At 44.4% G+C, this 22,848-nt stretch overlaps 1 protein-coding gene across 1 annotated transcript in view; it reads right to left on the reverse strand.

Annotated features, from left to right (window-relative positions):
- The window catches only part of DIP2C (disco interacting protein 2 homolog C), a 763,198-nt gene that overhangs the window by 194,304 nt on the left and 546,046 nt on the right, over positions 1–22,848 (reverse strand). The window contains 5 exon segments of the mRNA XM_030198809.1: positions 8,477–8,541; positions 9,070–9,172; positions 9,986–10,095; positions 12,885–12,984; positions 12,986–13,009. Of these exon segments, the coding sequence (XP_030054669.1) occupies positions 8,477–8,541; positions 9,070–9,172; positions 9,986–10,095; positions 12,885–12,984; positions 12,986–13,009 (402 nt within the window).

Here is a 22,848-nt window from a genome sequence, read left to right on the forward strand (position 1 = left end):
TCCAGGTGTGCCTGAAAATTCCTTTTGATCAGGCCTGTGTACCCAAAATGATGGAAAATATTTCTGTATCTTTTTGCCACACTTTTTTGGTCTCAGACTGCATTTCTTGGTGCTTGAGGATCTTCTCTCTCTTCGTATGATGCAGGGTAGTCACTTGGGACTGACACTTGTATGATCAATGCTGCTCTGCTGTTTTTCTCTTTTCTACTATGTCAGGTTTCCTTCAAACTAGTTTTTTTTTTTTTATTGATCAGAAAGGGGATGCCCAGGATATTCATAATATCTTCTGAGCTCTGGGAAAGTTGTTCTGGTCCCAGCGATGTACAGTGATGTCATCTTGTGTGGCTAACTCAATTCTGCTTGTCAACAGAAATGAGTGGGAGACATTTTTTTTTTGTTTGTTTTGTTACATTTGTACCCCGCGCTTTCCCACTCATGGCAGGCTCAATGCGGCAGGCAATGGAGGGTTAAGTGACTTGCCCAGAGTCACAAGGAGCTGCCTTGGCCGGGAATCGAACTCAGTTCCTCAGTTCCCCAGGACCAAAGTCCACCACCCTAACCACTAGGCCACTCCTCCACATAATGACACCGAGCGTAAATCTTAAGTAAGAGCCTTGTTTGCTTGTCCTGCCCCAATCATAAAGGCATTCCTGCTACATCTGCATTTTGAAATGGCAGGTTCTCTAGGTTTCGAATAACCTTTTGCAGACTTTTGTGCTACTTTACAAATTATCTGACAATTGAAGCAGTCTATGTAACTGGGCACCCCAACATAATAGCCTTGTAATAAAAGCCCTTGGCAAAATGACCCTTAACAAAATAGCCCAAAGCCCTTCACAAAAAATATATATATAGTAAAAACTATGTCTCTTTTCCTCTGGGAGTCTAGCGTCTGTTCTCCCCATCTATCCTCCACTCTCTCATCTGAGTTCTCTCTTCCTTCAACTACCTCTCCAGTGCAGTATCTTTTTCTTCCCACCCCCATGTTCTGTCATCTCTGTCCTACTATCCCCTTCCTTGCATTCTGGCTTCTCTCTCCCTTCTTCCCTTTCCCATGGTCTGGAAATGTATCTATTACCCTTCCTTCCTACCCATGCCCCACTGGAGAATTGCTGAAGTGGGGGGAAGGGTGAGAGAGATATCGGACCGCACAGGGTAGAAAGTAGGAAGAGGAAGACGCTGGCAAAGAGGAGACATACCTCGGCTCAAAACAGCAGCAGGGCTCAGAAAAACACACAGCTGCAAACAGCAGGAACAGGAGCAGAACAGGTAAAATTCTCAGGGGTGGGCCCTTTTGTTGGTGGGGGGAATCATTTGTCAGGGGCTATTTTATCAGGGGCTTTTTTGTCTTTTTTTTCTTGGCTATTTTGTGTTTGGACCTTTTCGCCGGGGCTATTTTGACCAGGTACTATGTGTTACTAAGGTGACAACAGATTCAGAAATTTTCAACTGGTGAGTGAGAGGGATGACTGCTACTGGACAGGGGTTTAAGAAAGAGAGGAAGGGGAAAATGTTGGACAAGGGTCGAGAGGGACACAGAAGAGGGATGCTACTGGTTGTTTGTCTTGTTTAAACTGTTTTATGGTATTGTATTTGTACTATGTGCCCCACCAAGGTAATACACTTTTAATACTGAATAGACAGGGCTCCCAACACGATAATAGGTTTAGCTAGATCATCCTTCAGAATCTATTTAGAGATCAGAAACCAAATCCATTCCCTTTAGGCCCATTCTTTTCATTTCCATGCTGCCTTCTAAAATAAATTAATAGATTTAACAAATAGAAAAAGACTTGTTGTCGCCAAAAAAAAATACTGGTGTCTGGTCTGTTGCAGCACCTTTCACGGTTATTCTATTTTTCTTTTCCTGTTGACAGCTGCTTTTAGTTAGGAAGTCCCATCTTTGAGGACATCATCTTACTTGTACTTGGAGAAAGCCAACTTAGTTGTAGCAGATGTTCTCAAAGATAACAGGATACAAGTCCTCACCCACATCCCCGAGGGATTGAATTCTTTTCTGAGCTTTAATAAAGACTTATGCCGTCCCTAAACAACAGTAGCAGGTAGGAAGTGACATGCATGCACAATAGTTTTCTCAAAATTTCTGTATGAAGTTGGAAAAGGATTCCCACAACAGGCTCTGTTGGTGACATCACCCATCTATGAGGATTTGTATTCTGCTATCCTCAATCTTCTTATTTATAAGCAGCACAGAAAGGAGGGGATTTCCCACATTCTCATCTGGCTTTGTCAGTTTGCTTGGTGGATTAAAGCATTGCAGGATTTTCAGTGTTTCTGGCCTGAATTCTATCTCTAACTTAATGGAATGACTTTCACTATTTCCTTAATAAAGTCAATGAAGAAAGAGTTCATAAGGTTTTTTTTTTCCTTTCAAGTAAGAGATGGTTCTAAACCAGCTGAACCCTCCTCTTCAAAGAATCTGTCTGGCTCACAGCAAAAGCCCAAGGAGTGCTCAGTCTCAGATCCCCAAGAAACACTTTACATGAAATTCTGGGGATCTGCCTGTCTAGATCTCCACACATCAATATGGGAAAATTAGGTTCGTACCTTGGTAATTTTCTTTCCTTTAGTCATAGCAGATGTATCCATTACGAATGGGTTGTGTCCATCAACCAGCAGGGAGAGATAGAGAGCACTGAAAAACCATACTGCCTCATGGCCAGCTAGCTCCATCTGCCTCTTCAGTATTTGAAGCTTCCAAAGCAGTGTTACACCGCAAAGTAGCATAACATGAACTTTCGTCACAGCGGATGAACGCTCCAGAACAGGAGCAATAACACAAAGGAGGGACAAACTCAACCTCCTATAACAGAACAGAAATCCTGAAGACTGTTTTCCAACTTCTCCCAATGAGGGAACATATCTACAGGAAAAACTGAACATAAAACAACATCAATGAATCATTGAGGGAGGGCTCATGGATTCATCTGCTATGACTAAAGGAAAGAAAATTACCAAGGTAAGAACCTAATTTTCCCTTCCTTGTCATCAAGCAGATGAATCCATTACGAATGGGATGTATCAAAGCAATCCCTAGATAGGGTGGGAACAAGCCACACCACGCGTCAGCACTTGTGCTCCAAAATGCACATCTCTCCTGGCAGCCACATCCAGCCTGTAATGTCGGGCAAAAGAGAGTTTAGAAGCCCATGTCGCTGCACTGCATATCTCTTGAAGAGAGAGTGCTCCAGTTTCAGCCCAAGAAGAGGAAATCGCTCTTGTGGAATGTGCCTTAAAGGCTTCAGGCAGAGGCCGGCCAGACAGCAGATAGGCTGAAAAAATAGCTTCCTTGAGCCAACGGGCTATAGTGGCTTTAGACGCTGGAGACGCTCTGCGCGGACCTGCTAACAGGACAAAAAGATGATCAGAGGTCCCAAAAGCAGGAAAATAGGCTGGTTTAGGTGAAACGCTGAAACCACCTTAGGCAGGAAGGAAGGCACCTTACGTACCATAACTCCGGACTCTGAGAATTGCAGAAAAGGGTCTCGACAGGACAGCGCCTGGAGCTCAGACACCCGTCTCGCCGAAGTAATGGCCACCAAAAAGATCATCTTTAGGGTCACATCCTTCTCTGAAGCTCGCCTTAGCGGCTCGAAGGGCGAACACTGAAGGGCCTTTAAAACTAACCCTAGGTTCCAGGCTGGACACGGAACCTGCATGGGAGGACGGAGCCGAAGCACCCCTCTAAGAAACCGTGCCACATCAGGATAAGCAGCCAGGGAAACATGCTAAGGCTGCCACTTGAACACACAGGGAATTATAGGCAAGGCCTTTTTGTAAACCATCCTGCAAAAAGTCAAGTATCGGCGAGACAGAAGCACGCATAGGTGTAATCGCTTTAGCAGCACACCAAGCCTCAAACTGGCGCCAAATCCTGGCATAAGCCACGGAAGTGGAACGCTTGCGGGCCTGTAGGAGAGTGGAAATGACTTTACTGGAATAACCCTTGTCTCTCAATTGCGCCCTCTCAATAGCCATGCCGTAAGACCAAAGCGGCAGGCGTCCTCCATGGTCACCGGTCCCTGTGACAACAGATTCGGTACCAGAGGCAAAGGAAGGGGAGCCTCTACCAGCATCCGCCAGAGGTCCGCATACCACGGCCTCCTGGGCCAATCCTGGGCAATGAGAACCACCTCTCCTAGATGTAGCCGAATCCGCAGGAGTACTCGCCCTATCAAGGGCCATGGAGGAAACAAATACAGGAGGCCCGGAGGCCAGGGTTGAGCCAAGGCATCCAACCGCGCCGAGCGAGGATCTCTCCGTCTGCTGTAAAAGCACGGGACTTTAGCATTTGCGCTTGAGGCCATAAGATCTGCTACGGGCGTCCCCCACTTGGAACAGATCTGAAGAAACACTTCGTCTGCCAGTTCCCACTACGCTGGGTCGATTTGATGCCTGCTTAGATAATCCGCTTGCACGTTGTTCTGACCTGCAATGTGAGCTGCTGACAGAAACTGCAGATGTAGCTCGGCCCAGTGGCAAATTTGCGCGGCCAGTGCTCTGCACTGAGTGCCACCTTGTCGATTTATGCAGGCCACTGCTGTCGTGTTGTCCGACAGAACTCTGACAGCCAATCCTTCCAGAGTCGAGTGAAAATCCAGAAGAGCCTGGAAAATCGCTTCTAACTCCAAGCGATTGATGGACCATTCCAACTCCTCGGCTGTCCAGAGACCCTGGGCATGCCTTCCCCGGCAATGTGCACCCCAGCCCTTCAGGCTGGCATTTGTCACCACCAGGCACCAATCAGGGAGCGCTAGCGGCATTCCTCACCACAGCGTGCTGTCTGAGAGCCACCACTCCATACTGAGCCGGGCCGCAGGGAGCCACGTGAGTCTGCACTGGTAATCCTGAGAAATTGGAGACCATCGTTGAAGCAGGGAGCACTGCAGAGGTCTCAGGTGCGCTCTCGCCCAGGGCACCACTTCCAAGGTGGCTGTCATCGACCCTAACAGCTGGACAATGTCCCAAGCGCGGGGGCGAGGCATCCTCAGGAGCAGATGGACCTGATTCTGAAGCTTGCACCGCCTTTGCTCGGGAAGAAAAACAAACCCCGAAGCTGTGTCAAACCGGACCCACCGAAATATTCTCGAGATTGAGAGGGGGTCAGGTGACTTTTGGCCATATTGACGTCCCAGCTCAGAGACTGAAGTACTGAGACCACTCTGGCTGTTACTTGATGACTCTCCTCTGTCGAGTCCGCTCTGATTAGCCAGTCGTCTAGGTACGGGTGAACCCGAATACCTTCTCGCCTGAGAAAAGCAGCTACTACCACCATTACCTTGGAAAAGGTTCGGGGAGCTGTGGCGAGGCCAAAAGGCAAGGCCCGAAACTGGAAATGTTTTCCCATCACCGCAAACCGAAGAAATCTTTAGTGCGGGGGGGCCAAATAGGAATGTGCAAGTAAGCTTCTTTCAGGTCCAGAAACGTGAGAAACTCTCCTGGCTGTACCGCCGCAATGATGGAGCGCAGGGTTTCCATGTGAAAATGCCGCACTCTTAGAGACTTCTTGACTTCTTTTAAGTCGAGGATGGGCCGAAAAGACCCACCTTTTCCCGGCACCACAAAGTAAATGGAGTAACGGCCGGAGCCGTGTTCGGCGGGAGGCACCGGGGACACCGCCCCTACGTGAATCAAGCCTTGCAAGGACTCCTCTACCGCCACCCGTTTGACGGCAGAACTGCATCGGGACTCCACAAACACGTCTCTCACTGGGGCATTGAATTCTATTCTGTAGCCATCTCTGATCAGGTCCAAAACCCACTGATCTGAGGAAACCTTGACCCACTCCTCGAGAAAGAGGGAAAGCTGTCCTCCTATTGCAGGAATTGAGGAGAGGGGCGGCGCACCATCATTGAGAGGGTCGCCCTTGATCTCCAGGCCTTGAGCCAGTCGCTGCAGAACGCTTGTCCGAACGGAGTTCCTCTGCTGAAAGCTGGCACACGAAGTGAACCCAACAGAACGCCCTGGGCGGTACCTTCTAGCTTCACGGAAGCGAGGTCTGTAAGAGGAGGGAACCGCCTGACCCTTGGAAGAAAGCTGCGGCCTATCCTCAAGTAAGCGCTGGGGTTTAGCATCCCCCAGGCCATTAACAACTCCTCACCAAATAGGAGATAGCCTTGCAAGGGCAACTTCACCAACCTTTGCTTAGAGGCCATGCCAGCTGCCCAATGCCATAGCCATAGAAGGCAGCGAGCAGCCACCGCCACAGCCATCTGTTTAGCCGAAGCTCTGACCAGATCATAAAGGGCGTCAGCCAAGAAAGACAAGGCTGACTCCATCCGCGGTGCCACCTCAGTAAGGGGCTCCGCTCCATCTCCGGGCTGTTCCACTGCCTGCTGCAACCATGCGAGGCAGGCTTGGGCAACACAGCAGCTGCATGCAGACGCCCGTAAGGATAGGCCTGAAATTTCAAAGGACCATTTCAAAGCTGATTCCAGGCGTCGGTCCTGCATGTCCTTCAGGGCGACTCCTCCTTCAACCGGGAGGGTAGTCCTCTTTGTCACAGCCGTGACTAGGGCATCCACTTTAGGCACTGCTAGGCGTGCCAAATGCTCCTCACTTAGAGGGTATAATTGCCCCATTGCCCTGGTGACTTTCAAAGGCCCCTCGGGGTCAGCCCATTGAGCCGAAAATAAGCTCTTGGATGGAGTCATGCAAAGGAAAGGCTCGAGCAGGCTTCTTAGTACTTGCCATCCTCGGATTACCAGAGGAGGCTTCGCCACTCCCAGGATCTTCAATAGAGAAGACCTGCAAGGCATCAGAAATAAGCGCTTGCAGCTCATCGCGGTGAAAAATCCTCACCGCGGAAGGATCATCTGGATTCGGTGCAGCGTCCTCTGGCTCTTCAGACCACGAGAGCCTGCCAGACCCCTCAGAATCCTCACATCCCGACCACGGGGGGGAGAAGGGGGGTGCGCCACTCTCTGAAGGGGAATTAACCCTTCTGCGCTTGTCTTGCAGCCAGCTGTCAGGGGAAAACGCGCCTGATGGCAATCTGAGGCCAGGCTCCACTGGAGGGGGAACAGTTAGCAGGGCAGAATGAGACCCCTGCGGGAGAGCTCTTTTTAACATGAATGCTTTATGCAGCAGCAACACAAACTTGGGATAAGGGCTTACCCTGGCCACCGTGTTCCAGTCCGGGGATAGAAGCTCCCCTGTTAGCCTCCACACGAGGCTCCCCTCCAGTTTCAAACCTCTCCGCTTCTTCGTGGCGCCATGCGGCAAGTCCAAAATGGCGCCCGCTGCCAGCTCCACTGAGCGGGAAGAAACCTCGCTCGCCATGCTCGTGCCGGCCCTGCATCTGAAGAGCACGATTTACAGAGCCCTGCTGCGGATCTGCGCTTACCACAACGGGAACAGCGCTTAACAACCTCCACAGCCATCGCCGAAAATGGCGGAAATTGAAAATGGCGGATTCGCGCCAAAAATGTCCCCATCGCGGGCCCTCCCCGGAGGAGCTACAAAACGCTCTTACCTCACCAGACCGAGTCCCAGAGCTCTGGTCACGCTGCACAATCAGAAGAAAACCTCTTTTCTGGAATTGCAGCGCCAAAGCGGACGCAACTTTTTTTTTTTTTTAACACTGTGAGGAAAGTTAGAGGCAACAGCAATAGAGGCAAATTTCCAACTCTGGGGAATCAGTAGAGTGGGAAAGGCAGGGAACGGACAAACCAATGTGCCTGCATCCACAAAGGAGAGTGTGGGAAAAGACAGGGACAGGGCAAACCTATGAGCCACACCAGGCAGATTTTTTTGAAGGAGCTGAATAAGCTGTGTCCACCCTGCTGGGGAGATAGAGAATACTGAAGAGGCAGATGGAGCTAGCTGGCCATGAGGCACTATGGTTTTTCAGTGCTCTCTATCTCCCCCATGCTGGTTGATGGACACAACCCATTCGTAATGGATTCTTCTGCTTGATGACAAGGAATACTTCATTGGCTCCTTATCCATTTCCACATTAATTTCAAACTAGTGACTTACAAGTGCATTCATTCTGCAGCTCCCTACACCCCTCCCTAGAAACTCTGTTCATCGGATAAGTAATATTTATCTGTGCCCTTCTCCTCCATCTCCAACTCTAGACACCATTTACCTTGTCTATACCTGGAAAAAAACTCGGTATATTATTCTCCATCTCTGGCCCTATTCAAATCCTGGCTAAATTCCACCTTTTTGAAGCTGCGTTTAACTCTTAACCCCTTATTCACCTGTTCAATACCCATCTAGTTTTTAATCATTCCCATTATAAATGTAACACCCTCATCCCTTACTAGTCCTGTTTGTCTGTCTTGAATAGATTGTAAGATCTGTGAAACAGGGACTGTCTCTTACATGCTTGTGCAAAGCCCTGTATATGACCAGCAGCACTATAGTAATGAAAAGTAGTAGTAGTACAGTAACAAACAAGTATGTGAAGGAAAATAAATTTTTTTTAAAAAGGGGGCACACAACTTACCGTAAGAATCCCGTGCCAGAGGCCAACATCCTTCTTAAAATCTAATACATTCACAATGGTTTCCGCTGGCCAGGAAAAACATAAAACTAGAATTACGCGTATGTGAAGACAAATACAAACTCAAAGTTAGCCCATCCAATGGGACAAGTGTCAACCATGGCCTCCCAAACAAATATAATTATCAGAGCTGTATGTTATGTCTCGTGGCATAAAGATGTAATCTCAAAAAATGGCACCATTGACTAAGAGTGTACCCCTCCTCTAGACTAAACTATTACAAAGAGCATTTCTCTTCTCAAAACTTCATTTCAAATATTGCTGTGGCTTAGTCACATGACAATACAGCAGTAAAGTTTAGTAATCATGGTTATCTGTATTTAGACAAGACTTTGAAGCCTGAATTCCACAGCAGAGTGAAGTGATATGTACTGGGCATTAGAGTGGCAAGGTTTAAAAAGTCTATTAAAGACCACCACTAGATTGCAACTATCAACAGCTACATGCATAGAAGAAAAATGAAAACCAACAAACATTTATCCTGCTCCTAGCACAGTTCTCAAGCTACGATATAGAAATGAAGGATCTCAAATTACCTTCTGTATATGCACACGCCTGGGTCAGAGCCTGGCAATGTGTCAGCAGTGCAATTCTTGTCACAGTCACTCCAAGTACGCTCCCATCTTTACATGTTTTGTACTACAAAAAGACAGATCATCAGTGAATAAAGAGCAGGCCACTTAACCAATGTTTTATACGTGGCAGTATTTAAGCTGCAGTCATTTAACCACAACGGAAGATTTTGCCCCTGCTCTGTTTCTTCTATTAAAGACAAAGTGTAAGTCACAGCACTGCGCTCATGCTAAAGGCCACTTTCAAGATGTAGTTCCTCTCATGTTCTAGAGAAATAAATTTTTACTAAACAGCAATAAAAAAAATCTGAGAAAAAGAAGCATGGTTACCATGTTAGCGCTGCCCTCCCCCCAAATCGTTGTCGCCGACGTAGCTCCCCTCCCGCCCGAAGTACCTTGACCGGCCCTGCCAGCTGCAGGCAGCGCGGCTCCTTCCTCTGCCCAGCAATGCCTGTCCCTGAAGCTGCTTTCCTCAGGTCGCACATGCTCAGTCTCAAAACTGAGCATGCGTAGCCTGAGGGCCCAGCAACTGCTAGGCAGGCAATGCAAGAGGGGCCCGGTGCCAGAGTTCTGTCGCTCCTGCTCCTGTTAGGACGCAATCACCCGGGACCCATCAGGGGCAAGAGAGAGAAACCTCTTACCCTACAAATTGTAATTGGCAGCTCCTTTTGATCTGTGTGCCACTTTAAGAACTCTAGGGTGTAAAATAGGCAGAGCATGATGTACTCAGACCAAGAGAGAATCTCGGGGATAAGTTGGGTATCTTGATTTTATACACACTGAGGGACAGCAAAGAAAAATCTAATCTTCTACACACTAAGAAGTAATGTACCATGTCCAAAAGTTTAAATTGAGAGCAACCACAGCAAAGTAAACTCACCTCAATGTAGGCAGTGTCACCATTAGCATCTTTGATATGTGGAAACCAATCACGAGGCGCTTTTGAAAGATGCTTGGATTCTGTGACAAACCACAGCAGTTTTGGCCAACCTTAAGAAAATTCAAAAAGATGCATACACACAAAATCAGACTGTGTTGAGTACTAAGTACACATTTCTCCGATGCTTGTTTCCCATGTTCTCTACACAGGTAATAGGGGGGCAATTGTATAACTGGGTGCCCCAGTTAAGCATACTGATGCGATGCCACGTGACAAGGGGCGGATTCTATAAATGATGCTGAAAAATGGGTGCCAGGAAAAAAAAAAAACATTGGCCTTAACTTTAGGCGCAAGACTTATGCCTGAAGAAAACTGATGTAAATGCTGGTGGCCAAGTTGGGCGTGCTGAGCCACTAGTCTGTAACACACACAAGTTCTCTGAACGCACCTGACATGCCCTTGTTTCTCTCATGGCCACACTCCGTTTTGAGTTATTGATTAACGCACAGCCAGATGTACACGCAAATTCTAATTGGTGCCAATTAATATCAATAATTGGCTGTTAGCAGCCAATTATGGCTCATTAGCTAATTAAGATGCATGCGAATCTCAGGATCATGCCCAAATCTGGGCACCATATATAGAATTCAGGAGGCAAGTGCCAATGTGCAAAACGTATAGTAGAAGTTACACACTAAGTTGTAGGTAGATGTGTTCTGCCTATGTGTACGCCCCCCCTTGCAGTTACGCACTAAGACACTTACCTTATACAACAGTGCGTAGTGCAATTACACATGCGCCAATATTCTTGGCACTTATGTGCAACAAGTCACAGGTAACTGTAGGAGCCGACGTATGGAATTGCTCTGAATGGGCCTGAACACCCATAACTAACTCTCTTGGTCATAAGTGAGGTGTGTATTTGTTCAAACCTGCTGAAAGGATACAGTCAACTTGTCTCTGAGGGGCTGATGTACAAAAGTCCCTGGAAAGAACCGCTCACTATTTCCACCTCAGCAAAAACTACCGAGGTGGAAATAGTGAGTAACTCGCAAAAGAAATCACATGCTAATGAGCTGCTCGCAAAAATGGCGAGCACCTCGGCAGGGGAAAAGCCGATCGCTAAGCTACGCATGCGCAAAACAGTCAATCGCTAAGGGTGACTGCTCTGCGCATGCTCAGAACAGCATGTACTATACACAGCGTTCAAGCACACATACAAGCTGTTTGTATGAAAGCCGCGTGTAGCTTTTTTTGTTGTTGCTCAGGAGGCAGTCATTTAAAATTTGCATCTGCTCATAGTACTTGGGGTGACAAAATTTAATCAATTTCTTCTTCAGGTGCCACAGCAGTCTTCTGAATCATAGGAGCCAACTTTTCAAAATTATCGGGAGTGCAAAGCCCAATGAAAATAACCCTTCCCTGGACACATACAAGGAATTTTCTCAATATTGGGGGTGCTCAAGCACCCACAGCACCCACAGAGTCGACTCCAATGTTCTGAATAGCCCTGCTGCCATGTTTCTTCAGGCCAAGCCTAGGGGCTGTTGCATCTGGAGCTTTCATCTCCTCCTTGAATCTCTGCTATGATCTCACTCTGTCTCGAGCTTGCAGTGCAAAGCAAAGTGAGGCAACCAGTGACCAGCAACCCTGCTAGCGCTTCTCAAACAAGGCATTTCCCTTCCTTTCCTGCAGAGGAAGTTTTGGATTTTTTTTTCCGCTCACCTGTGGGTCATAAGGTCTACAAGGCACTGCAAAGTCTGCCAGCAGCCCTGCCCAGAACAGCCAAAAGGAACTCACCACCTAACAATGAAGAACTGCCTGCTACGACAACTCCTGACCTCCCATAAAAATTCCTCAGTAAAAGGTAGCTGTTTCTTCATGTGCTTCTCTCCTAAATGGCTGTGAATCCCTTGGAATGCACATTTAAATACTAATCAGCTCGTTTGCATTGATTTGCATGCGATTCCTGTTGGATATCACCGTGAACGGAAGAGCCCACAGAACCCATTCGTGCACATCGCACAGAATACCATGCTCGCTAAACTGGCTTGAACTGGTCTAAATTGCACGTTGCTGCCCCGGTAAGTTTTGTGCATCGGGGCAGCAACGTGTATCTCCTCTATCTGCATGACAGCTTCTAAACAGACTATTTGCAATGAAACGTGAACTCCTCCGAAGAGAGAGAAAAGAAACATGGACAGAGCAGCTATTTTGAATAATCTCTTTCAGGAGGTTATCTCCTTGAATGGTTTATTAGCCTGGGTTTGATACTAGAGTTTGGCTTTGTTTTTAAATCTTCTGCATGGTTTAAGCATCAGAACGGAACCTTTCACTTGTTTATGACTATCCTTAAAATGCAGTTACGGCTTTGGTCCTTAACATAAAGCCTGCAAGGAACATTCTAAAGATTAAATATCATTAGTGGGGGGGGGGGGGGGGGGGAGAGGGGAGAAGAAGGAGGATCTATCAAAGATTTCTTTCCATGTTCTATCTATAAGAGAAGCTTCGAATCACTAGACTCAAGGTTTTTCAAATTGATCATTAAAGGGGATTTCATATGTTTAAGGTTGATAAATTGCTATTTGTTTAAAACAACATAGCCACTGCAAACATATATGGAGTGAAGTAACTGACTCAGATGCAAGCTAGAAGAACCAGGAGGTCCTCAAGATGAGCTAATCCTATTGCTTCAAGCTGCATATTTTAGCCATTGCACAACACAGGAAAATAGAGGTAAAACTTCAAAAAGAGACCTAAAATAGTAATACTAAACTCTTTTTAGAAAATGAAATATAAAATGTATATTTAAATTTCATTTGAACAAAATGATTGGCTACAAAAACTCGACCTTCTGAAAATAAGTGAAATCAACTAATTAGTATACTGCTACACTTACCTTTAAACTGCGGAATCTCTCCCGTAGGGCTCTTAGGCAGTCCTTTATGGCAAGCGTCACTAGTCAAGGCCACGGTAACCCCGCAACTTCCTAACAAGAAAACCAATTTGTTGGCTCCCTGCATCCTATTTAAACACAAAAGAAGAAACATTAAAAGAAAAAAAACAAATATAAGAAATGCTGAGTGTCCACATAAGAGAAACAGCAAATATTTGCAGACTATGTTCAACAGTACAAGCAACATTTTTGGAAATAAAGGATTGGCTTGTTCTCATTCATGTAATCAGTGTTGACATTTTCACCTTCTATTGCCATCACGTAGAACTTTGTAGGCAACAAAAGAATTCAAGAAAGAAATCCTACGTTTATCTTTCCCACACTGAAGCAAATAATTCAAGTAATGTCCTAAGGTTCTGCCAGTGTATGTTCTGCTTGACTATGCATACAAAGCTTTTACTGGTCAATGGCAGTACATATTCATTAATACATTAGAGTCAGGTCGTAAAATACAGCAGAACCTTTGTTTTGAGGTCGCCCCCTTATTTTCCACAGTGAACTCCATTCTTCAGCCCCTCACCAGACAGTTATGCCATGAGAGCCAGGTAGTACTTTCCTAGCCCTATGACTGGAGAGGTGATTAAGGGTCATTCATTTTGACTTTGCCTTTCTGTGGTATGTTTTCTGTCTCTAGTGTGCTCATGGTCTGTACTTTCTTTCCACTGTACTTGGGGCAATGGAAGGTTAAGGGCTCAATTCAGTAGAGTGCTAAAACTTAGGCACCCAAAATTTGGACGCTAAGAGACGTATTTTCAAAGCACTTAGCCTTCCAAAGTTCCATAGAAAAATATGGAACTTGGGAAGGCTACGTGCTTTCAAAATATGCCTCCAGGTATCAATTCTATAAGTAATATTGTGCAATTTTGCCATTATCTAAAACTACAAAAAGTCTGTATTTTGGCACCTAACCCTAGGCATGAACACTCACGCCATGTCAAGAGCTGGTGTAAATGTGCACGTCACTGATAGTACTCTATTACTTAAAGCCTAATTGCTTGGCATGACCCTGACCCGCTATGCCCTTCCCCTGTCCATGCCCCCCCTTGAAGATGCACACCATAGGAATTAAGTGCTAAGTTTCTAGAATAGGGGCATAATGTAACTACAAATTAGTGTCGATAAGTGCTTCCTGATCCCAACCTCTGGTACTTAATGCCAATTTAGCACCAATTAGCTATTTTACCACCCTGTATAGAGTTTGAGGGTAAGTGACTTGCCCAGGGTCACAAGGAGCCACAGTGGGGGATGAAACTGGGTCCCCTGATTCTCAATCCACTTAACTAACCATTAGACTACTCCTCCACTTTTAATGCCAATAGTGGCATCATCTCATCTCTGTGGTGTGCCCAGGCCAACAAGACAGTAGAGCTGAACCAAATGTTCCCACGCTGCAGTGCTAGCCAGAATACTTTCTGATAAAGAAATATTGTAATAGCAAGAACAATAATATCAGAAAACCAAAAGGGCAAATTAATCACACCAGCATGACTAATTGTGGTCCTCAAAGTAATATACCAAAAGATGGCAGAATAAAGCCAAAGAAAAACATTACCTGAAACAAGTTAGTCTACACAAAGGTTTTATATTACTATAGCCAATATAAGAATAACTGAATACAAAGATTCACTTAATTTGCAAGGTAAATAGTGCTTATATTTCGTCAAACATGCTAAACAGAACCAAATCAACAGACAATACCACTGGACATCAAATGAATCATGTTCATAACAAAACTATCCATGGTATGTGTTTTTGCTTTGATGAATTGCATTATCTTACAATCACACAGAAAAAATTAAATTTAAAGTTTTTTGTTTCCTTGTAAACTCAGCAATAGAACAGTCCTGCTCTCCTTGGCAACTTTCAGATATCAGCACTAAGTATTGTTGAATAACAGCACATATACTTCTTAAAAGAGAGTTTGAATTATTAATGCTTATCCACATTAATGCTGAATGCATTAAGGAAAAAAGTCCAGAAGGCAGAACCCAACATGGTAGTGAGTGGTCAATAGGAAAATGGGTTCAATTTATTGCAGGTCTGTCTATGGGCACACCAATTCAGAAGAACGGGCAAGCGAAATATTGGCAACCATTCAAGCTACTTGGAAAAGTGAAAGTGTAGTGGAATTAAGTATTTTCATCTTATTATTCATAAGCCCCTAATACCTCAACTGATTCCAGGAAGAATCTGAGATGCCAAGTCCAAAAACCATAAAACAGTAAACACTACAGGCAACTGGTAGCTCAGTGGAAGCACCTCTGTTTAATCTTTGAGCCAGCAAGAGTTAGGACTGTGCAAAGACAGTGCTAACAGCTTCTGGTTAGGGAGAGGGAGGGTGTGCTTATTGCTAAAGCATGACACTAGTGGTCATGTTCAGGGTCTATGGCTGCAGGGTTCCAGAAAGAGTACTGCTGTTCTGCCCTTTGCCCAGAGCTATCACTGCAATGGCCAGACTATTTTATGGTATGGGGGCATAGATAGCATAGGGGAGAATCCCCAGGATAACTGCAAATGAAGGTTTATGGTGCTAGATCCCAACTCTGGAACTTTAAAGGAGGAGAAGAAAACTGCCAGGTCAAAAAAAAAAATCACCAGTAATAGTACCTTAATTTAATTTCCTAATCGTGCTTGCAATGTACTGGTGGACTACAATGGATGTCTTTAGAAATTTGCAACATGCAGTTATGCCACCAAGATAAGGAATATTGCTGTCCAGCCTTGATCCTCGGGGCCCACAATCTAGTTGGGGGTTCAGGGTTTCCTGAATGAATAATCATGAGATCTATTTACATGCACTGCCTCATTGTATGCAAATAGATCTCATGCATAATCATTGGGGAAATCCTGAAAACCCGATATGGTGAGGGCTGAGGTTGGACACGCCTTCTGTTCAGGAATTCTACATCCACTGTGTCCAGGAGAGCATGAGGTGGTAGTTGCTTGATACAAAATTAACTAAATTCACAATTCTCAATAATGGCATCTATTAATGGCATGGAACTGGTATGAGCACACAGGATGGTACCACAGTATACCAAACCTTTTTATGGCAGAACTTGAAGATACTAGATTAGACCTTTCAATTATTACTGGTATATGAGTATAATTTTTGTAATGGATTAAAAAAGGTAATGGATTTAAAAAGGTTCCAGAGCAGATCCAGGAAATTATAGACCGGTGAGTCTGATGTCGGTGCCGGGCAAATGGTAGAGACTATTATTAAGAACAAAATTACAGAGCATATTCAAAAGCATGGATTAATGAGACAAAGTCAACATGGATTTAGTGAAGGGAAATCTTGCCTCACCAATCTACTACATTTCTTTGAAACGGTGAACAAACATGTGGATAAAGGTGAGCCGGTTGATAAAGTGTATCTGGATTTTCAGAAGGCGTTTGACAAAGTACCTCATGAAAGACTCCAGAGGAAATTGGAGAGTCATGGGATAGGAGGTCGTATTCTATTGTGGATTAAAAACTGGTTAAAAGATAGAAAACAGAGAGTAGGGTTAAATGGTCAGTATTCTCAATGGAGAAGGGTAGTTAGTGGGGTTCCCCAGGGCTCTGTGCTGGGACCGTTGCTTTTAACATATTTATAAATGACCTAGAGATGGGAGTAACTAGTGAGGTAATTAATTGCTGGAGGATTGTGAAAAATTACAAGAGGACCTTACAAGACTGGGCGTCTAAATGGCAGATGACGTTTAATGTGAGCAAGTGCAAAGTGATGCATGTGGAAAAGAGGAACCCGAATTATAGCTACGTCATACAAGGTTCCACGTTAGGAGTCACAGACCAATAATGGGATCTAGGTGTCGTCGTTGATGATACGTTGAAACCTTCTGCTCAGTGTGCTGCTACAGCTAAGAAAGCAAATAGAATGTTAGATATTATTAGGAAAGGAATGGAAAACAAAAATGAGGATGTTATAATGCCTTTGTATCGCTCCATAGTGCGATCGCACCTCGAATATTGTGTTCAATTCTGTTGCCGCATCTCAGAAAAGATACAGTGGAATTAGAAAAAGGTGCAGAGAAGGGTGACAAAAATGATAAGGGAATGGGACGACTTCCCTATGAGGAAAGGCTAAAGCGGCTAGGGCTCTTCAGCTTGGCGCAAAAGGCGGCTGAGGGGAGATATGATAGAGGTCTATAAAATAATGAGTGGAGTTGAGCGGGTAGATGTGAAGCATCTGTTACCGCTTTCCAAAATACTAGGACTAGGGGGCATGCGATGAAGCTACAATGTAGTAAATTTAAATGAATCAGAGAAAATTTTCTTCACTCAACGTGTAATTAAACTCTGGAATTCATTGCCAGGGAAATCTGGTAAAGGCGGTAGCTTAGCGGAGTTTAAAAAAAGGTTTGGATGGCTGCCTAAAAGAAAAAGTCCATAGACCATTATTAAATGGACTTGGGAAAATCCACTATTTCTGGGCTAAGTAGACATAGTAGAGAATGTTTTGTACGTTTTTGGGATCTTGCAAGGTATTTGTGACCTGGATTGGCCACTGTTAGAAACAAGATTCTGGCTTGATGGACCTTTGATCTTTCCCAGTATGGCAATACTTATGTACTTATGTAGAAGAGGCTCTTAATAATTTTACATTATTTTAAATGTTGGCCATCTGTCAAGGCACATTCAAATAGATGCCACCATGGAAACCCTAAATGCTTATTTTATCATGAAATGTTTTATTGATGTCACCATACACAATACCAACTAAATGACACAGCAAATAAACAAGAATATCACACAATATACATCTCATCAAAATGACAGTACAAAATGTTTTTTTATACCTCCCCAACCCCCATCCCATCATCCCCATAAGTCATATCCATGAAACCAGAATACTCAATTGCCCCAGTGGGCATAGGCAGCAAACAAAATTACATCTCCAAAGCATTGAGAAAGACGGAACGCACTCTGACCGACACAGTATTCAAATACGCTGTCCAAACCCTGAGGAATAATTATATATGGCTTTTAAGCCCTCTAACATCCATGTGTAGAGATCCATAAGCAAAAATTCATACATCTGATTCCTCCACTGCATTATGGTTGGGGGGGGGGGGGGGGCTGAGCCTTAATCCATTGAAGCATGATACATCATTGGCTATTAAAACAGCCTTACGGAGAAATAACACTGAAACTTGAGTGCCCTCCTTATATGTGCCATATCATCTAGGAGACAACGTTGTGGCATTGATTCCCATTGACGGTTATACATATGTCCAAGGTGCTGGCCGGACTAAATGCTTATTTTATTTAAAATTATACTATGCCTTAATGTATTTACTGTATTTTGCCTCAACACCTACACAGAGAAAACCAACTGACGGGAGCAGAGTTTTAGTAGTTAACAGAATTTTGCTCAAGAGTTTTCATACCATTGAAAAGCATCAACAGAAAACGGGCTAGCTCTGTCATAGGATACAGAGAAGAAAGAAGTCTCCAAGTCTTGATCTTGAACATGGTTAAACTAAGAGGACAAAGCCTAGAATATGGAAACTTTAAAGAAGAGAGACCCACAATTACTGGGACCCAAATAAAGAGGAGGAAACGCACACTGCATAGGACACAGAAGGTGGATGGATTGTAAGTGATACAGAGAAACAGGAGATACTCAGACTGAACAAAACCCAGATGGAGTAAGGAGTAGGATGCCGAATATATCTAGAATATGGTGCTGCATATGTATGCCAGCAACCGTACGTATAGTGTCAAGGTGGTGTAAGGCAAAAGGGAGGGAGGGAGGGAAGAAAGGAGGACAGAGGTGCACAGAAGAATAGGATATGAAGACACAGAAAGGAAAGGACAGGAAGACAGAGGGTCACAAAAGGAGGTAAAAGGCCATAAACTGCTCAAGGGGGTAGAGAAAGGGGGTATCATTGAGGTAACAAAGAATAGTCAAAACCTGTGAAGAATTTAGAGGAAGAGGACACAGGCGGAAATAGAAACCATATAAGAAGGAGAAAGTAGAGGGAGGTGAGAATATATATGAGAGAAAGAAGGCACGTGTTAACTTTATCTGGCACAACAGATGGTGACAGAAAAATTACTATTGGCTCACCTTTCCTGTAAAGAGATGCATTAGCACCTACACGGACAAAATGTTCAGTTAAATCCCCTATCTCATCATTGAGAGGATGAGCCCAATTTTGTACATACAGAAGGAAAATGGGATCGGGGAAAGATGTGAATTTGAGTATTGGATTGGGCTAGGGGAAACTCCAGAAGATGGATTAGCACTATATTGTCATGTATTTTATCCAGTCTTAATTATCTATATGGCTTCTGATTTTAGGTTTTATCCAATAAATACTAGTGCAAAAAAGTAAAACAGGTGCTTAATGGGTAAGCACCCCCCCCCCCCCCACCCCCCACACACACACTTCCTCTAGTATTCCTTTCCTCTTCTTCCCCTTGCCTGCCTTGGTTTCCCTACTCTGATTTTGTTACTTTGCTGGACTGACGACTCCTCAACTGCACAAATGTGTATTTGATTCTAATGGAAAACATATCCAGTAACAACATCTGAAGCATGAAACATTGATATATGCAGATTTTTTTTGCATTCCCAAAGAGATCCTAATTAATTGGAAAATAAACATCTAACTTTGCAATTTATAAACACCTACAAATAGAATCACTAATTATCTGCTTTTTTACCTGATCCTAGGCTCCAAAAAAATTAACGATACAAATAACATTATACAACACAACCTATTATCCTCTGAATATAATCAAGCAAAGGACTTGAAGAGCCAAGTTTTTATTCTCTTGAAAAACAACAGATAATTTGACTCCACATGCACCTCCCTAGCTAACAAATTCTGGACAGCATATGCAAAGCACTGGAAAGCCCTTGCTTCTGGCAACAGCCTATCACAGCTGGATACCTGGCACCAAGGGAAGTGATTGTTGAGAGGGCACAGCATACTGTGTGGCTGACAGCAATGCAGCAGGTCAGCCAAATAGTTAGTGAATGGACAGAAGATGACAGCAAAAACTAATGAAAGAATCTGACATTGAACCTGTTTTTGAACAGAAGTCAATGCAACTAGTGAGAAATAGACACAATCAAAATTCTTCTACCTAGTAATCAGAGTCATATATATTCATATATTCATGTTCAAATATTTGAAAGGTATTAATCCGCAAACGAACCTTTTCCGGAGATGGGAAGGCGGTAGAACTAGAGGACATGAAATGAGATTGAAGGGGGGCAGACTCAAGAAAAATGTCAGGAAGTATTTTTTCACGGAGAGAGTGGTGGATATTTGGAATGCCCTCCCGCGGGAGGCAGTGGAGATGAAAACGGTAACGCAATTCAAAAATGCGTGGGATAAACATAAAGGAATCCTGTTCAGAAGGAATGGATCCTCAGAAGTTTAGCCAAGATTGGGTGGAAGAGCCAGTGGTGAGAGGCGGGGCTAGTGCTGGGCAGACTTCTACGGTCTATGCCCTGAAAATGGCAGAAGCAAATCAAGGTCAGGTATACACAAAAAGTAGCACATATGAGTTTATCTTGTTGGGCAGACTAGATGGACCGTGCAGGTCTTTTTCTGCCGTCATCAACTATGTTACTAGTTTCATAGTAGTGTTTTGGATAAGTTGCAGGAGTTTAAACTTTATCCCTGAGAAGCCCAGCTGAAGGAAATGTTAACAGTTAGTCTGACCCTTTAATGTGCAAAGTACCACTGTCAGGTCTTTCTGATCAGGAAAAGAATGCAGTTTCCATATCAAATATTCAACAACAGTGTCAAGTTGCTGTCTAGTGGTCAAGAATGCAATTTTTTGGGGAGCTTTTATTGAATATTAGGTAGGAACCAACGTAGTACAGTGACCTGCCGCTGCCACCGCTTCTTCAAAATGGTTGCCAAGATTTCAAGTGGCAGCCTCGCAAGACTTCTGCAGAAGTTCTGCGAGGCCACAGCTTGAAGTCTCGGCAGCCATTTTGAAGAAGTAGCTGCAGCGAGCAAGTCAGCAGCAGTGGATAGGAAGGAGTAAGGTTCTTTCCTGCCCTGAAGAGACCACTAGACTACCAGAGCGAGTTAAGGGATAGAAGGGAATGGAGAGAGGGGGATGTACATGTGGGGAGGGAAAAGGGGGGAAATACAGAACATGGATAGAAAGGGGATGGAGAGAAGAGGAGAGGGGAACATGCTGCTCATGGATAGAAGGGAAAGGAAAGGGGGACATGCTGCTCAATGATGTTTTTTTTGGAAATGTACATCTTTTTAAATTTGTACTGAAGAAAATGCATTTTTTTTGTTACATTTGTACCCCACGCTTTCCCATTCGTGCAGGCTCAATGCGGCTTACATGGGGCAATGGAGGGTTAAGTGACTTGCCCAGAGTCACAAGGAGCTGCCTGTGCCTGAAGTGGGAATCAAACTCAGTTCCTCAGGACCAAAGTCCACCACCCTAACCACTAGGCCACTCCTCACCAGTATTTCACTGCTTATAGAATCTGGCTTTCTTGGGGGGGGGGGGGGGGGTGCGGACGGGGTGACTTTTATGTCTCCACAAATATGGCAACCCTAATCACATAATTCATCTGTTTAGCAGCCAAATATTGCAACTAAAGTACAAGTGCCAGCTCCATCATTGTCCTGACCAATGCAGCTCCTTTGTCTATGAATACAATTTGGCCACTGAGGGCCGATGCTCCTAAGTTGTCAGTAATAGCTGCATCTATTTATAGCTGTGACTGAACTTACTAAACAAGGGAATAGCGATCGATGCTCAAAGAATATCGCATGCAAATGAGATGCGTGGAAAGGCTGCGTGCAGTTCGGTAGGGAAAGCGCCCAGCACATGTGCAGAATGGCCTTGCAGTAAGCGTTGATATTCTGAACATGTCAAAGCTTGAAAAAAATGGCAACTATTGATTTTTGCACCCTGGCTTAAAGATGTGCGTCATAGGTGGACTATTCTTGTTTGTTACCTTTTGTAATTGTCTTTTTTGATTGTTGTGTTTTGATTATGGCAAACAGAACACTTTCTTTTTTTAAGGTTGCAGTACTGTTCCAGGCACACGCACACACTGAAATATTGCAGATCTCCCCAAATGTCCTTCCACTGGACTCCAAGATATACTATTTGTCTGCCTCCAAGAAACACAATCTGGGAGACCAATAAAGGGGCCTCAAACTCTCAAACTATGGATGTTCTGTATGTACTAGCATACAAAAAAATCTTCTAGCGATTTTTTTAAAAGAAATTCTGCAGCACCTTTAAACCAGTTTAAATACAATATACTAGCCCAATATTCAGCTAACTGGGAAAGTACTGCTGTTCAGGGACTCACCAGCAGTACCTGGATAATGCCACTGAAAATTCTTACAGACCACCTCAGCACTATCCAGACAGTGTTGGTTTAGTCTGAGGACAGTCCCCAAAACTATTTGATCAGCGGCAATATTCAGTCTGCTATCTGGAGAAAAATCCATATAATGTTAGGGCAGCAAAAAGCCCCTCTCAGCTCTTATTAGGGGTTCTCTGGTATCTAGTGGAGGGCAGGAGAGAGACCCAGCAGATCTGCACTGTTGCTGGCCTGGATTCAAAATGGTGTCTCTGACCTCTAGTTTCATGGTGTTACCAATAGGGGTCAAGTTGCCAAAACTATCTGGAAAATAAGACACCCGAAAAGGCAATTCTATAAACTAAGAGCTAACATTGACACACACATCACGCATCTAAATGTTTAGAACACTGGCTTACTTGCAAATATGCGCACACGTACATGTGTATATGCCAGCATTTGGTTAGTCAGCGTTTGGTTTTATTTTCACTTTCTCTGCTGGTTCAATTAATCCCTTGTAACTCTTCAAGTATTACATGGATACTTTGTTATTAGATGTTTGTTTTTAAACCCATCATGTTCTCATTCGTG

The sequence above is a fragment of the Microcaecilia unicolor genome, chromosome 1 (genome assembly GCF_901765095.1).
Source record: "Microcaecilia unicolor chromosome 1, aMicUni1.1, whole genome shotgun sequence".
NCBI classification, from domain to species: Eukaryota; Metazoa; Chordata; class Amphibia; order Gymnophiona; family Siphonopidae; genus Microcaecilia; species Microcaecilia unicolor.